General features: G+C 43.1%; 1 protein-coding gene across 2 annotated transcripts in view; it reads left to right on the top strand.

The window, feature by feature from the left end:
- LOC124033545 (guanine nucleotide-binding protein subunit beta-5b-like) overlaps positions 1-11,588 on the top strand; it is a 279,536-nt gene extending 267,948 nt beyond the window's left edge. The window contains exons 2-7 of one of the 2 annotated variants that reach the window (XM_046345580.1): positions 6,975-7,124; positions 8,019-8,130; positions 8,461-8,597; positions 10,593-10,634; positions 10,751-10,827; positions 10,981-11,586. In XM_046345580.1, the coding sequence (XP_046201536.1) occupies positions 6,999-7,124; positions 8,019-8,130; positions 8,461-8,597; positions 10,593-10,634; positions 10,751-10,827; positions 10,981-11,125 (639 nt within the window). In that variant the 5' untranslated portion in view covers positions 6,975-6,998 and the 3' untranslated portion in view covers positions 11,126-11,586. Of the gene's footprint in view, positions 1-6,974; positions 7,125-7,659; positions 7,819-8,018; positions 8,131-8,460; positions 8,598-10,592; positions 10,635-10,750; positions 10,828-10,980 lie in introns of those variants that run through there. The other variant, XM_046345581.1, reaches the window with a different exon arrangement.
- The last annotated feature ends 3,302 nt before the right edge of the window (positions 11,589-14,890 follow it).

The raw sequence follows: 14,890 nt of genomic DNA, 5'->3' as shown, positions 1-14,890 counted from the left end.
TAGGGGTAATATTCTAATAAAATAACGTGTTTGTTGTCAGATGTAAACAACAGGTACAGACTAACAGTGAAATGCTTACTTACGGGCCCTTCCCATATAGCAGCAAGCGCCCTGCTCAACGGCACAATGGCAGCTACTAACTTCCTAATAATATAGTTCTATTTCTACAACTGTGTGTTTATCTCTAGTACTGTGTATGTCTTACAGCCCAGTGTTAAGGAAAATAAAAGTAATAAATAATTAAACAGCAGCAGTAAAATAAGTCAAATTGCGAGGGCACCGGTTAGTTGAGGTAGTTGAGGTAATATGTACATGTAGGTAGAGTTAAAGTGACTATGCATAGATGATAAACAGAGAGTAGCAGCAGCATAAAGAGGGGTCTGGGTAGCCCTTTGATGATCTGTTCAGGAGTCTTATGGCTTGGTGGGGGAAGCTGTTAAGAAGCCTTTTGGACCTCGACCTGGTATTCTGGTACCTCTTGCCGTGCAGAAGCAGAGAGAACAGTCTATGACTAGGTTGGCTGGAGTCTGACAATTTTTCGGGCCTTCCTCTAACACCACCTGATAGAGGTTCTGGATGGCAGGAAGTTTGGCCCCAGTGATGTACTGGGCCTTCCAATACCCTCTGTAGTGCCTTGCGTTTGGAGGCTGAGCAGTTGCCATACCAGGCAGTGATGCAACCAGTCAGGTTGCTCTCGATGGTGCAGCTGTAGAACCTTTTGAATATCTGTGGACCCATGCCAAATCTTTTCAGTCTCCTGAGGGGGAATAGGCTTTGTCGTGCCCTCTTCACAGCTGTCTTAGTGTGTTTGGTCCATGATAGTTTGTTGGTGATGTGGATACCAAGGAACTTGAAGCGCTCAACCTGTTCCACTACAGCCCCGTTGATGAGAATGGGGGCGTGTTCGGGTCCTCCTTTTTCTGTAGTCCACAATCATCTCCTTTGTCTTGATCACGTTGAGGGAGAGGTTGTTGTCCTGGCACCACACGATCAGGTCTCTGACATCCTCCCTATAGACTGTCTCATCGTTGTCGGTGATCGGTCATACTACTGTGTCATCGGCAAACTTGATGATGGCGTTGGAGTCGTGCCTGGCCATGCAGTCATGAGTGAACAGGGAGTACTGGAGGGGATTGAGCACGCACTCCTGAGGGGCCCCTGTGTTGAGGCTAAGTGTGGCGGATGTGTTGTTCCCTACCTTTACCACCTGGGGGCGGCCCGTCAGGAAGTCCAGGATCCAGTTGCAGAGGGAGGTGTTTAGTCCCAGGGTCCTTAGCTTAGTGATGAGCTTTGAGGGCACTATGGTGTTGAACTCTAGTGAATGAATAGCATTCTCACATAGGTGTTCCTTTTATCCAGGTGGGAAAGGGCAGTATTGAGTGCAATAGAGATGGTATCATCTGTGGATCTGTTGGGGCGGTATGCAAATTGGAGTGGATCTAGGGTTTCTGGGATAGTGGTGTTGATGTGGGCCAAGACCAGCCTTTCAAAGCACTTCATGGCGACAGACAGGTCGGTAGTCATTTACAGACGGGTTGGGTCGGTAGTCATTTAGGCAGGTTACTTTAGTGTTCTTGGGCACAGGGACTATGGTGGTCTGCTTGAAATATTGGTATTACAGACTCCGTCATGGGCAGGTTGAAAATGTCAGTGAAGACACTTTCCAGTTGGCCAATACTGTCATCAAGGCAACGGGTGGCTACTTTGAAGAATCTCAAATATAAAATATATTTTGATTTAACACTTTTGGTTACTACATGATTTCATATGTTATTTCATAGTTTTAATGTCTTCACTAGTACTGCTCTTCTACAATGTAGAAAATAGTAAAAATAAAGAAAACCCCTTGAATGAGTAGGTGTGTCCAAACTTTTGACTGGTACTGTAAGTATTCAGACCCTTCACTCAGTACTTTGTTGAAGCACCTTTGGCAGCGATTTCAGCCTCGAGTCTTCTTGTGTATGACGCTACAAGCTTGGCACACTTATATTTGGGGAGTTTCTCCCATTCTTCTCTGCAGATCCTCTCAAGCTCTGTCAGGTTGGATGGGAAGCGTTGGTGCACAGCTATTTTTAGGTCTCCAGCAATGTTCGATCAGGTTTTAAGTCCAGGCTCTGGCTGGGTCACTCAAGTACATTCAGAGACTTGTCCCGAAGCCACTCCTGCGTTGTGTGCTTAGGGTTGTTGTACTGTTGGAAGGTGAACCTTCGCCCCAGTCTGAGGTCCTGAGAGTTCTAGAGCAGGTTTTTATCAAGGATCTCTCTGTACTTTGCTCCGTTCAACTTTGCCCCAATCCTGACTAGTCTCCCAGTCCCTGCCACTGAAAAACATCCCCACACCATGATTCTGCCACCACCATGCTTCACTGTAGGGATGGTGCCAGGTTTCCTCCAGACGTAACGTTGGCATTCAGGCCAAAGAGTTCAATCTTGGTTTCTTCGGACCACATGATCAGGTCTCTGATCTCATGGTCTGAGAGTCCTTTAGGTGGCTTTTGGCAAACTCCAAGTGGGCTGTCATGTGCCTTTTACTGAGGAGTGGCTTCCATCTGGCCACTTTACCATAAAGCCCTGATTGGTGGAGTGCTACAGAGCTGGTTGTCCTTCTGGAAGGTTCTCCCATCTCCACAGAGCAACTCGGAGTTCAGTCAGTGTGACCATTGGGTTCTTGGTCACCTCCCTGACCAAGGCCTTTCTCCCCCGATTACTCAGTTTGGCTGGGCGGACAGCTCTAGGAAGAGTCTTGGTGGTTACAAACTTTTTTTCATTTAAGAATGATAGAGGCCACTGTGTTCTTGGGGACCTTCAATGCTGCAGAAATGTTTTGTACCCCTCCCCAGACCTGTGCCTCGACACAATCCTGTCTCGGAGCTCTACAGACAATTATTTCGACCTCATGGCTTGGTTATTGCTCTGACATACACAGTCAACTGTGGGACCTTATAAAGACAGGTGTGTCCCTGTCCGATCAATCAATTGAATTTACCACAGGTGGACACCAATCAAATTGTAGACACATCTCAAGGATGATCAATAGAAACCGTACCTGAGCTCAATTTTGAGTCTTGTAGAAAAAGGTCTGAATAAATAAGGTATTTTTTTTTTTTTCACTTTGTCATTTTGGGGTATTGTGTGTAGACTGCAGTGTTCTATTTCTACTGTGTGTAATGCAGTGTTCTGTTTCTACTGTGTGTAGACTGCAGTGTTCTATTTCTACTGTGTGTAATATAGTGTTCTATTTCTACTGTGTGTAATGTAGTGTTCTATTTCTACTGTGTGTAATATAGTGTTCTATTTCTACTGTGTGTAATGTAGTGTTCTATTTCTACTGTGTGTAATGTAGTGTTCTATTTCTACTGTGTGTAATGTAGTGTTATATTTCTACTGTGTGTAATGTAGTGTTCTATTTCTACTGTGTGTAATGCATATCTCCACCCTTATGTATATGTTACAGCCAACTATGTATTTATACAGTATTTGTCTGTATCAGATTGTGGTTATGTATCTGTTCTGTTTCTTCAGTGCCTAATGAACTGCAATATAGACACTGCAGAAATAGAACAGATAGATATTGCAAGACATTCTATACAGTTGAAGAGGGAAGTTTACATACACCTCAGCCAAATACATTTAAACTCAGTTTTTCACAATTCCTGACATTTAATCCTAGTAAAAATTCCTGTTTTAGGTCAGTTAGGATAACCACTTTATTTTAAGAATGTGAAATGTCAGAATAATAGTAGAGAGAATTATTTATTTCAGCTTTTATTTCTTTCATCACATTCCCAGTGGGTCAGAGGTTTACATACAGTCAATTAGTATTTGGTAGCATTGCCTATAAATTGTTTCACTTGGGTCAAACGTTTTGGGTGCCTTCCACAAGCTTCCCGCACACGCTTTTTCAGTTCTGCCCACAAGTTTTCTATAGGGTTGAGGTCAGGGCTTTGTGATGGCCACTCCAATACCTAGACTTTGTTGTCCTTACGCCATTTTGCCACACCTTTGGAAGTATGCTTGGGGTCATTGTCCATTTGGAAGACCCATTTGCTACCAAGCTTTAACTTCCTGACTGATGTCTTGAGATGTTGCTTCAATATATCCACATAATTTTCCTTCCTCATATAGCCATGTATTTTGTTAAGTGCACCAGTCCCTTCTGCAGCAAAGCACCCCAACAACATGATGCTGCCACCCCCGTTCTTCGCGGTTGGGATGGTGTTCTTTGGCTTGCAAGCCTCCCCCTTTTTCCTCCGAACATAATGATGGTCATTATGGTCAAACAGTTCTATTTTTGTTTCATCAGACCAGTCGACATTTCTCCAAAAAGTATAATCTTTGTCCCCATGTGCAGTTGCAAACCGTAGTCTGGCTTTTTTTTATGGCATTTCTGGAGCAGTGACTTCTTCCTTGCTGAGCGGCTTTTCAGGTTATGTCGATATAGGACCCGTTTTACTGTGGATACAGATACTTTTGTACCTGTTTCTTCCAGCATCTTCACAGGGTCCTTTGCTGTTGTTCTGGGATTCGCACCAAAATACGCTCTTCTCTAGGAGACAGAACCCGTCTCCTTCCTGAGTGGTATGACGGCTGCGTGGGCCCATGGTGTTTATACTTGCGTACTATTGTTTGTACAGATGAACGTGGTACCTTCTGGCATTTGGAAATTGCTCCCAAGGATGAACCAGACTTGTGGAGGTTTACAATTTTATTTTTTGAGGTCTTGGCTGATTTCATTTGATTTTCCCATGATGTCAAGCAAAGGGACACTCCAATTGACTCAAATTATGTAAATTAGCTTATCAGAAGCTTCTAAAGCCATGACATAATTTTCTGGAGTTTTCCAAGCTGTTTAAAGGCGCAGTCAACTTAGTGTCTGTAAACTTCTGACCCACTAGAATTGTGATACAGTTATAAGTTAAATAATCTGTCTGTAAACAATTGTTGGAAAAATGACTTGTGTCATGCACAAGTAGATGTCCAGTAAACTTCAACTGTATCTGTTCTATTTCTACACTGTGTATATTGCAGCTCATTATTTATCTGTTCTATTTCTACACTGTGTATATTGCAGCTCATTATTTATCTGTTCTATTTCTACACTGTGTATATTGCAGCTCATTATTTATCTATTCTATTTCTGCAGTGTCTATGTTGCAGTTCATTATTTATCTGTTCTATTTCTACACTGTGTATATTGCAGCTCATTATTTATCTGTTCTATTTCTGCAGTGTCTATGTTGCAGTTCATTATTTATCTGTTCTATTTCTGCAGTGTCTATGTTGCAGTTCATTATTTATCTGTTCTATTTCTACACTGTGTATATTGCAGCTCATTATTTATCTGTTCTATTTCTGCAGTGTCTATGTTGCAGTTCATTATTTATCTGTTCTATTTCTCTGTTCATTATTTATCTGTTCTATTTCTACACTGTGTATATTGCAGCTCATTATTTATCTGTTCTATTTCTGCAGTGTCTATGTTGCAGTTCATTATTTATCTGTTCTATTTCTACACTGTGTATATTGCAGCTCATTATTTATCTGTTCTATTTCTACACTGTCTATGTTGCAGCTCATTATTTATCTGTTCTATTTCTACACTGTGTATATTGCAGCTCATTATTTATCTGTTCTATTTCTACACTGTGTATATTGCAGCTCATTATTTATCTGTTCTATTTCTACACTGTGTATATTGCATTTCTCATTATTTATCTGTTCTATTTCTACACTGTGTATATTGCAGCTCATTATTTATCTGTTCTATTTCTACACTGTGTATATTGCAGCTCATTATTTATCTGTTCTATTTCTACACTGTGTATATTGCAGCTCATTATTTATCTGTTCTATTTCTACACTGTGTATATTGCAGCTCATTATTTATCTGTTCTATTTCTGCAGTGTCTATGTTGCAGTTCATTATTTATCTGTTCTATTTCTACACTGTGTATATTGCAGCTCATTATTTATCTGTTCTATTTCTACACTGTGTATATTGCAGCTCATTATTTATCTGTTCTATTTCTACACTGTGTATATTGCAGCTCATTATTTATCTGTTCTATTTCTACACTGTGTATATTGCAGCTCATTATTTATCTGTTCTATTTCTACACTGTGTATATTACAGCTCATTATTTATCTGTTCTATTTCTACACTGTGTATATTGCAGTTCATTATTTATCTGTTCTATTGCTGCAGTGTCTATGTTGCAGTTCATTAGACACTATAGAAATAGAACAGATAGATATTGCAGGTCATTATATATCTGTTCTATTTCTACACACTGTATATTGCAGGTCCATATCCATATCTGCATGTCTATGATTCATTCCCCAGACTATCACTACCAGTGGCAGTTACCGATCCCCACCATTATATGGTGTAATAATGTACATCCAAGTGTGTGTGTGTCCATGCATCTCCTAAAATAGGCCTAATGCTCTCCCCTTCTCTGAGCAGGATCAGGCAGGAGGGAGATTCCCCACTGCTTATCGTCAATACAGCTGTCAGCACACACATACCTACACACACACTCTCACTCCCTCTCTCTCATTCCCTCTGTCCTCTCGCTCAGTCTCTTATTCGCTATCTCTCTCTAACTGACTCACACATACACACATTCTCTCCCTATCTCTCTAGCTTGCGCTCTTTCTCCTCTCTCTCTCTCTCTCTCTCTCTCTCTCTCTCTCTCTCTCTAGCTCGCGCTCTTTCTCTCTCTCTATCTCACACACACTCACACTCTCTCTCTCTAACACACACACACACACACACACACACACACACACACACACACACACACACACACACACACACACACACACACACACACACACACACACACACACACACACACACACACACACACACAAAATAGCAATGCTCCCTTCATGGGATTCGATAACAGTGTGTATGTGTGTTATTTCTCATACCTGAATGTTGACACTGTGTTCCTTTTCTCCTCTATACAGGTCTGTGGTTAATCAGCTGCAGCCATGTGTGACCAGACGTTTTTGGCCATCACCTTCGGGCCGTGTGACAGCTGCTCGGAGAACCGCCCCTTGATGAATCTATACATCAAGACTGAACCCATCAACTACTGCTCACTATGCATGGAGATTGTACGTCTCTTTATCCATGACCTCTAACCTCTGACTCTAACCAATCTAATGTCTCCTTCCTGGACCAATACAATCCTTTAAGATCTTCACAAATTCCCAGGGAATAGGGGTAGATTTGAGATTCTTGATGTATTTTTAGGGGGTTGGAGAGGACCCCATCTGAGAATGCAGCCTCCCTATCTGTCTGATATACAGTAGCAGCGAGCCTCACGCACGCACCATTGCTGGATGAATTCACCACCTCATTTTATCTGTACTCCCTTCTCTCTGGCAGCTCATCCACACTTACAGCAACCTTGTCTTTCACTTCTCTAAACAACAATAGGTGCAAAAACACCTTTCAAAGGAAAATAACATACATTTAAACAAGGAAACTGCAATGTGGTAAAATAAAATATGGAAAATGTGATTTTTCTGTCAAGTATTTAAATGAATATTATTAGAGGAAAGTTAGGCTATATTTAGTGCAATTACTACCAAAGACAGTCATAGTGGCTTCTCTGGAGCGAGAAAAACCGAGATCTAGAAAGAGGGAGAGAGAAAGAGGTAGAGACTTGCCAGAGAGCGAGTGAGACAAGAGACGGGGAAAGAGGGAGAGAGAGCGGGGGAGAGGGAGCACATCAGCGCGGCAGCAGCATTAGGGGCATATTCATTAGTCCAAACAAAAACGAGAATTCATATTGGGAAAATGCAGGTAGGTCTCTCCGTTTCGTTCCGTTTGCTTCCGTTTCAGAAACGTTTTGCAACAGAATCGGCGTAATGAATACGCACCAGCTGTAGGAAGGCAGAGCCGCCTTGACGGGCGCAGCCAGCGCGCGACTAAAAAACATCTGCTCTTGCTGTTCCCTTTTCTGTCTTTTCCCCGTTCCCTTCTTTCGTTCACCCTCTCTAAAGATGGCGTGCCAGGGCCTTGCGAGCGGCGAGACTCTGAAGTCGCTGAAGGCGGAGAGCGAGACGCTGAGGAAGAAGCTCGAGGAGGAGCGGAAGAAGCTGCACGATGTGGAGTGTGAGTTTAATGGGAGGGAGAGGGGCCTCGCGATGCACAAAATGTTTACTGTCTGTACCCTAAACATGAAAGTTATGCAGAAACGGTTATTATATCCTTTATTATATCCCAATTGAATTTGATATTCATGCCAAAAATCATCTGATTTTCCAGAGATGTGCCCGCGGCCATGAAACCGCATTAGATAAACTACCAGAAGATAGTGAATAGAGAGCATTGCAGAAAAGTTTTCCTGCAACAGGATGATCAAATAAATATCATATGTATTAATTTACACGACAATTCATTGTCATTACTAGAGTGTTTAACCGCGTGTGTGTGTGTGTGTAGTGGAGAAGGTAGCTGAGAAGGCGGAAGCTCTTGGTGAGTTAAACATGAAGACTCGGAGGACACTGAAGGGCCATGGCAACAAGGTGCTCTGTATGGACTGGTGCAAAGACAAACGACGCATTGTCAGCTCCTCACAGGTATGCACACACACAAACTGCTCTCTTTTCCTCCCTCTCCACCCTATCCCCCTATCCTCCTTCTATTCTACTGTCATTAGTGTGTTTTGGTCACAGCCCTGTCCATGGTACTGAACTCCCTGACTCCACTTATATCAATTACTCTTCCTCTTCATTCCTCCCTTCTTCCCTTCTCTCTCCTCCCTTCTTCCCTTCTCTCTCCTCCCTTCTTCCCTTCTCTCGCCTCTCTCCTCCCTTCTTCCCTTCTCTCGCCTCTCTCCTCCCTTCTTCCCTTCTTTCGCCTCTCTCCTCCCTTCTTCCCTTCTCTCGCCTCTCTCCTCCCTTCTTCCCTTCTCTCGCCTCTCTCCTCCCTTCTTCCCTTCTTCCCTTCTCTCTCCTCCCTTCTTCCCTTCTTCCCTTCTCTCTCCTCCCTTCTTCCCTTCTCTCGCCTCTCTCCTCCCTTCTTCCCTTCTCTCGCCTCTCTCCTCCCTTCTTCCCTTCTTCCCTTCTCTCTCCTCCCTTCTTCCCTTCTCTCGCCTCTCTCCTCCCTTCTTCCCTTCTCTCTCCTCCCTTCTTCCCTTCTCTCGCCTCTCTCCTCCCTTCTTCCCTTCTCTCTCCTCCCTTCTTCCCTTCTTCCCTTCTCTCTCCTCCCTTCTTCCCTTCTCTCGCCTCTCTCCTCCCTTCTTCCCTTCTCTCGCCTCTCTCCTCCTTCTTCCCTTCTCTCGCCTCTCTCCTCCCTTCTTCCCTTCTTCCCTTCTCTCTCCTCCTTCTTCCCTTCTCTCGCCTCTCTCCTCCTTCTTCCTTCTCTCGCTCTCTCTCCTCCCTTCTTCCTTCTCTCGCCTCTCTCCTCCTCCCTTCTTCCCTTCTCTCGCCTCTCTCCTCCCTTCTTCCCTTCTTCCCTTCTCTCTCCTCCCTTCTTCCCTTCTCTCGCCTCTCTCCTCCCTTCTTCCCTTCTCTCGCCTCTCTCCTCCCTTCTTCCCTTCTTCCCTTCTCTCTCCTCCCTTCTTCCCTTCTCTCGCCTCTCTCCTCCCTTCTTCCCTTCTTCCCTTCTCTCTCCTCCCTTCTTCCCTTCTCTCGCCTCTCTCCTCCCTTCTTCCCTTCTTCCCTTCTCTCGCCTCTCTCCTCCCTTCTTCCCTTCTTCCCTTCTCTCTCCTCCCTTCTTCCCTTCTCTCGCCTCTCTCCTCCCTTCTTCCCTTCTTCCCTTCTCTTGCCTCTCTCCTCCCTTCTTCCCTTCTCTCTCCTCCCTTCTTCCCTTCTCTCGCCTCTCTCCTCCCTTCTTCCCTTCTCTCTCCTCCCTTCTTCCCTTCTTCCCTTCTCTCTCCTCCCTTCTTCCCTTCTCTCTCCTCCCTTCTTCCCTTCTCTCGCCTCTCTCCTCCCTTCTTCCCTTCTCTCGCCTCTCTCCTCCCTTCTTCCCTTCTCTCTCCTCTCTCCTCCCTTCTTCCCTTCTCTCGCCTCCCTTCTTCCCTTCTCTCTCCTCCCTTCTTCCCTTCTCTCGCCTCTCTCCTCCCTTCTTCCCTTCTCTCGCCTCTCTCCCCCTTCTTCCCTTCTTCCTTCTCTCTCCTCCCTTCTTCCCCTTCTCTCTCGCCTCTCTCCTCCCTTCTTCCCTTCTTCCTCTCTCTCTCCTCCCTTCTTCCCTTCTCTCGCCTCTCTCCTCCCTTCTTCCCTTCTCTCGCCTCTCTCCTCCCTTCTTCCCTTCTTCTCGCCTCTCTCCTCCCTTCTTCCCTTCTCTCGCCTCTCCTCCTCCCTTCTTCCCTTCTTCCCTCTCTCTCTCCTCCTTCTTCCCCTTCTCTCGCCTCTCTCCTCCCTTCTTCCCTTCTCTCGCCTCTCCCCTCCCTTCTTCCCTTCTTCCCTTCTCTCTCCTCCCTTCTTCCCTCTCTCGCTCTCTCTCCTCCCTTCTTCCCTTCTTCCCTTCTCTCTCCTCCCTTCTTCCCTTCTCTCGCCTCTCTCCTCCCTTCTTCCCTTCTCTCGCCTCTCTCCTCCCTTCTTCATTCATTTTCCTTGTCTTCTGTCTACCAGGATGGGAAGGTCATCGTATGGGATGCTTTCACCACCAATAAGGTTAGTAAAAGCAGCCGGAGTGTGTGAGTGCACTAATGACAGCCTAATTCAGTCCCATGGTGGAGCGGTCTTAACCAGGCTTATTTACGTTAATGTATATGCACACTGTGTTCTAGGAACATGCAGTGACCATGCCGACTACGTGGGTGATGGCGTGTGCCTACGCCCCCTCTGGCTGTGCCATCGCCTGTGGGTTAGTCTTACCCTAACCTCTGACCTTTAACCCCTTAGCCCCAAGAAAGGTATTGGCTTGATGCTGAAGTACTGGCTTGAGGGCTTGATGTTAAAGTAATGCCCTACAACTCTCTCTCTCTCGTCTGTCTGTCTGTCTGTCTGTGTCTAACAGGGGATTGGATAATAAGTGCTCAGTGTACCCTCTCTCATTGGACAAGGATGAGAACTTGGCGGCCAAGAAGAAGTCGGTTGCCATGCACACCAACTACCTGTCCGGCTGCACCTTCACCAACTCTGACATGCAAGTTAGGGACTAGACACACACATACATGCACACACACACACACACAGACATAGACACACTCAGACACACACAACACAATGAGGAGAGGGAAGGAAATTGAGATTTTCAGAACAAGGAGGAGTGAATGGATAGAGGGAGGGAGGAAAAGAAGGAAGGAAATATTAGATGTTTAAGGCTGTTAATAATTAATCTCTGCTAGACAGGAGAGGAACTGTTGAGAATTATAGCTGGATGAGGAGAAGGTGATGAGAGAGGAGAGGAAACAGAAGTGGCCTATAGAGAGAGATGGCCGTCCATTGTGAGTGTATTAATAGACATTAAGAGGCCTTTATCTGTCAGAGCTGAAAACTCATACCTAAGGGCACACACACACACAATCTGTCTCCCTAATGCACTGGGGTCTGTTGGTGGGTGTTGAGCTGTGAAGACGTGTGTGTGGTGTGTGTGGAATAAAGCACAGGGTTGTGGAGAGTCGAGACTACATTGCCCCAGTCAATCTCAGTTCAGTCTCACTTTCATATCATTATTGTCTGACGAGGATGTTTCATATCTTTGTCTGACTGACAGGGGGATGTTTCATATCAACCGTTTGGTTCCTAGTGAATACACAGTTTGCACATTTGGTTCTTAGTGAATACACAGTTTGCACATTTGGTTCTTAGTGAATACACAGTTTGCACATTTGGTTCTTAGTGAATACACAGTTTGCACATTTGGTTCCTAGTGAATACACAGTTTGCACATTTGGTTCCTAGTGAATACACAGTTTGCACATTTGGTTCAGTTTAGTGAATACACAGTTTGCACATTTGGTTCTTAGTGAATACACAGTTTGCACATTTGGTTCTTAGTGAATACACAGTTTGCACATTTGGTTCTTAGTGAATACACAGTTTGCACATTTGGTTCCTAGTGAATACACAGTTTGCACATTTGGTTCCTAGTGAATACACAGTTTGCACATTTGGTTCCTAGTGAATAGTTAGCACAGATTCCTAGTGAATTGCACATTTGGTTCTAGTGAATACACAGTTTGCACATTTGGTTCTTAGTGAATACACAGTTTGCACATTTGGTTCTTAGTGAATACACAGTTTGCACATTTGGTTCCTAGTGAATACACAGTTTGCACATTTGGTTCCTAGTGAATACACAGTTTGCACATTTGGTTCCTAGTGAATACACAGTTTGCACATTTGGTTCCTAGTGAATACACAGTTTGCACATTTGGTTCTTAGTGAATACACAGTTTGCACATTTGGTTCCTAGTGAATACACAGTTTGCACATTTGGTTCCTAGTGAATACACAGTTTGCACATTTGGTTCTTAGTGAATACACAGTTTGCACATTTGGTTCTTAGTGAATACACAGTTTGCACATTTGGTTCTTAGTGAATACACAGTTTGCACATTTGGTTCCTAGTGAATACACAGTTAGCACATTTGGTTCCTAGTGAATACACAGTTAGCACATTTGGTTCCTAGTGAATACACAGTTTGCACATTTGGTTCCTAGTGAATACACAGTTAGCACATTTGGTTCTTAGTGAATACACAGTTTGCACATTTGGTTCCTAGTGAATACACAGTTTGCACATTTGGTTCCTAGTGAATACACAGTTAGCACATTTGGTTCTTAGTGAATACACAGTTAGCACATTTGGTTTCTAGTGAATACACAGTTAGCACATTTGGTTCTTAGTGAATACACAGTTTGCACATTTGGTTCCTAGTGAATACACAGTTAGCACATTTGGTTCTTAGTGAATACACAGTTAGCACATTTGGTTTCTAGTGAATACACAGTTAGCACATTTGATTCCTAGTGAATACACAGTTAGCACATTTGATTCCTAGTGAATACACAGTTAGCACATTTGATTCCTAGTGAATACACAGTTAGCACATTTGGTTCTTAGTGAATACACAGTTAGCACATTTGGTTCATAGTGAATACACAGTTAGCACATTTGATTCCTAGTGAATACACAGTTAGCACATTTGGTTCTTAGTGAATACACAGTTAGCACATTTGGTTCTTAGTGAATACACAGTTAGCACATTTGGTTCTTAGTGAATACACAGTTTGCACATTTGGTTCCTAGTGAATACACAGTTAGCACATTTGGTTCTTAGTGAATACACAGTTTGCACATTTGGTTCCTAGTGAATACACAGTTTGCACATTTGGTTCCTAGTGAATACACAGTTTGCACATTTGGTTCCTAGTGAATACACAGTTTGCACATTTGGTTCCTAGTGAATACACAGTTAGCACATTTGGTTCTTAGTGAATACACAGTTAGCACATTTGGTTTCTAGTGAATACACAGTTAGCACATTTGGTTCTTAGTGAATACACAGTTTGCACATTTGGTTCCTAGTGAATACACAGTTAGCACATTTGGTTCTTAGTGAATACACAGTTAGCACATTTGGTTTCTAGTGAATACACAGTTAGCACATTTGATTCCTAGTGAATACACAGTTAGCACATTTGGTTCCTTGAAAGTTATAGGAATGTATGTTTTTGGCTTCACGTTGGTTGCGAGAACGAAGCCATACGTTTCCTGACCGGTAAAACAGATTTCTTTATTTAAATGTTCTAAGAACAGAAAATAACATTTAGCCTGTTCTGGGAATGTTTATGTTTAGGTTGTAGGGAGGTTGTGAGAACGTTTTACTCTGATTCCTTGAACGTTTTCTTAACACTGTGAGAATAGACATTATAGGTTATTTGGAGGTTTTAGAATAACTTCTTTAAAACGTTCACTGAATGTTCCAATAAGACATTTAATAACACTGATAGCTTATTTTGGGTTCACTTTGTTGAAGTCCAAGCATGATTGAAAACATAGAAATTCATTTCCTTAGTCATTAATCATGCAAACACATGCATTTTTTTGTGTCACTGCATCAATGAGATTTGAACCTAATGTTCTCTATCCATGGAATTAGTCCACTGCCCCACCAGGATGGAACTAGCATGCCATGTTTTTTTGCACATACAAAGCTGTTAATGTTGTCTATTCAAACAGACCCCATTTAAAAGGAAATAAGCACTCATTAAGATAAGGTGGGGCCAATTAATGGGCGCGGCCAACACACCTGAACACACTTAACAAGAGAGGATAGAGAGAGTTTTGTTGATGCTAAGAACAGAATGTATATGTTTTTAAATAACTTTCTTAGAATGTTCTCTGAACATTACTAAAGTTTTCTAGTAGTTTTTATGGTAATTTTTCTTTAATGTTCTCAGCTCAATTTGAGAACTTTACTTTAAATAGAACCATGAGGAAACCTGTAGGAAATGTTATGCTGAAGTACTGACATTCACACAGAAGAATGTTGGTTCTTAACATTCTCTTAATTATTTGAGAACATTCCCAATGTCAAGAACATTACCAAAATTGAAATGCAATGTAACCATGTTTGAACTTTTAGGAAACGTTCTGTTAAAGTAATGAAATACCAATACAATTATGTTTTTTTGTCAAGTTCCTGAAATGTGTTGAGAATGTTCAAAGCCAAGCAACTATCCTGCACCATTCCCAGAAAGTTGTGGGAAGGTTGTATGCAAAATAACCATGGCACAACCACTCACTCACCAAGTTCTAGGAAACATATGGTTCTCAGAACGTTGTGCGTTAGCTGGGTACACCCCAGTAGTTAACCAGCTCTGTGTAATGGCCGTCGATTAGTTATATTACCCCAAACTACCACAAAAGGGTAGTAGGATCACACATCTCCCCATGTTTAAGAATACATTGCTGTGTG

This window comes from Oncorhynchus gorbuscha, linkage group LG04 (genome assembly GCF_021184085.1).
Source record: "Oncorhynchus gorbuscha isolate QuinsamMale2020 ecotype Even-year linkage group LG04, OgorEven_v1.0, whole genome shotgun sequence".
Taxonomy (NCBI): Eukaryota; Metazoa; Chordata; class Actinopteri; order Salmoniformes; family Salmonidae; genus Oncorhynchus; species Oncorhynchus gorbuscha.
Note: the sequence above shows the minus strand (reverse complement) of the source record. Positions and strands in the feature narration are given on the sequence as shown.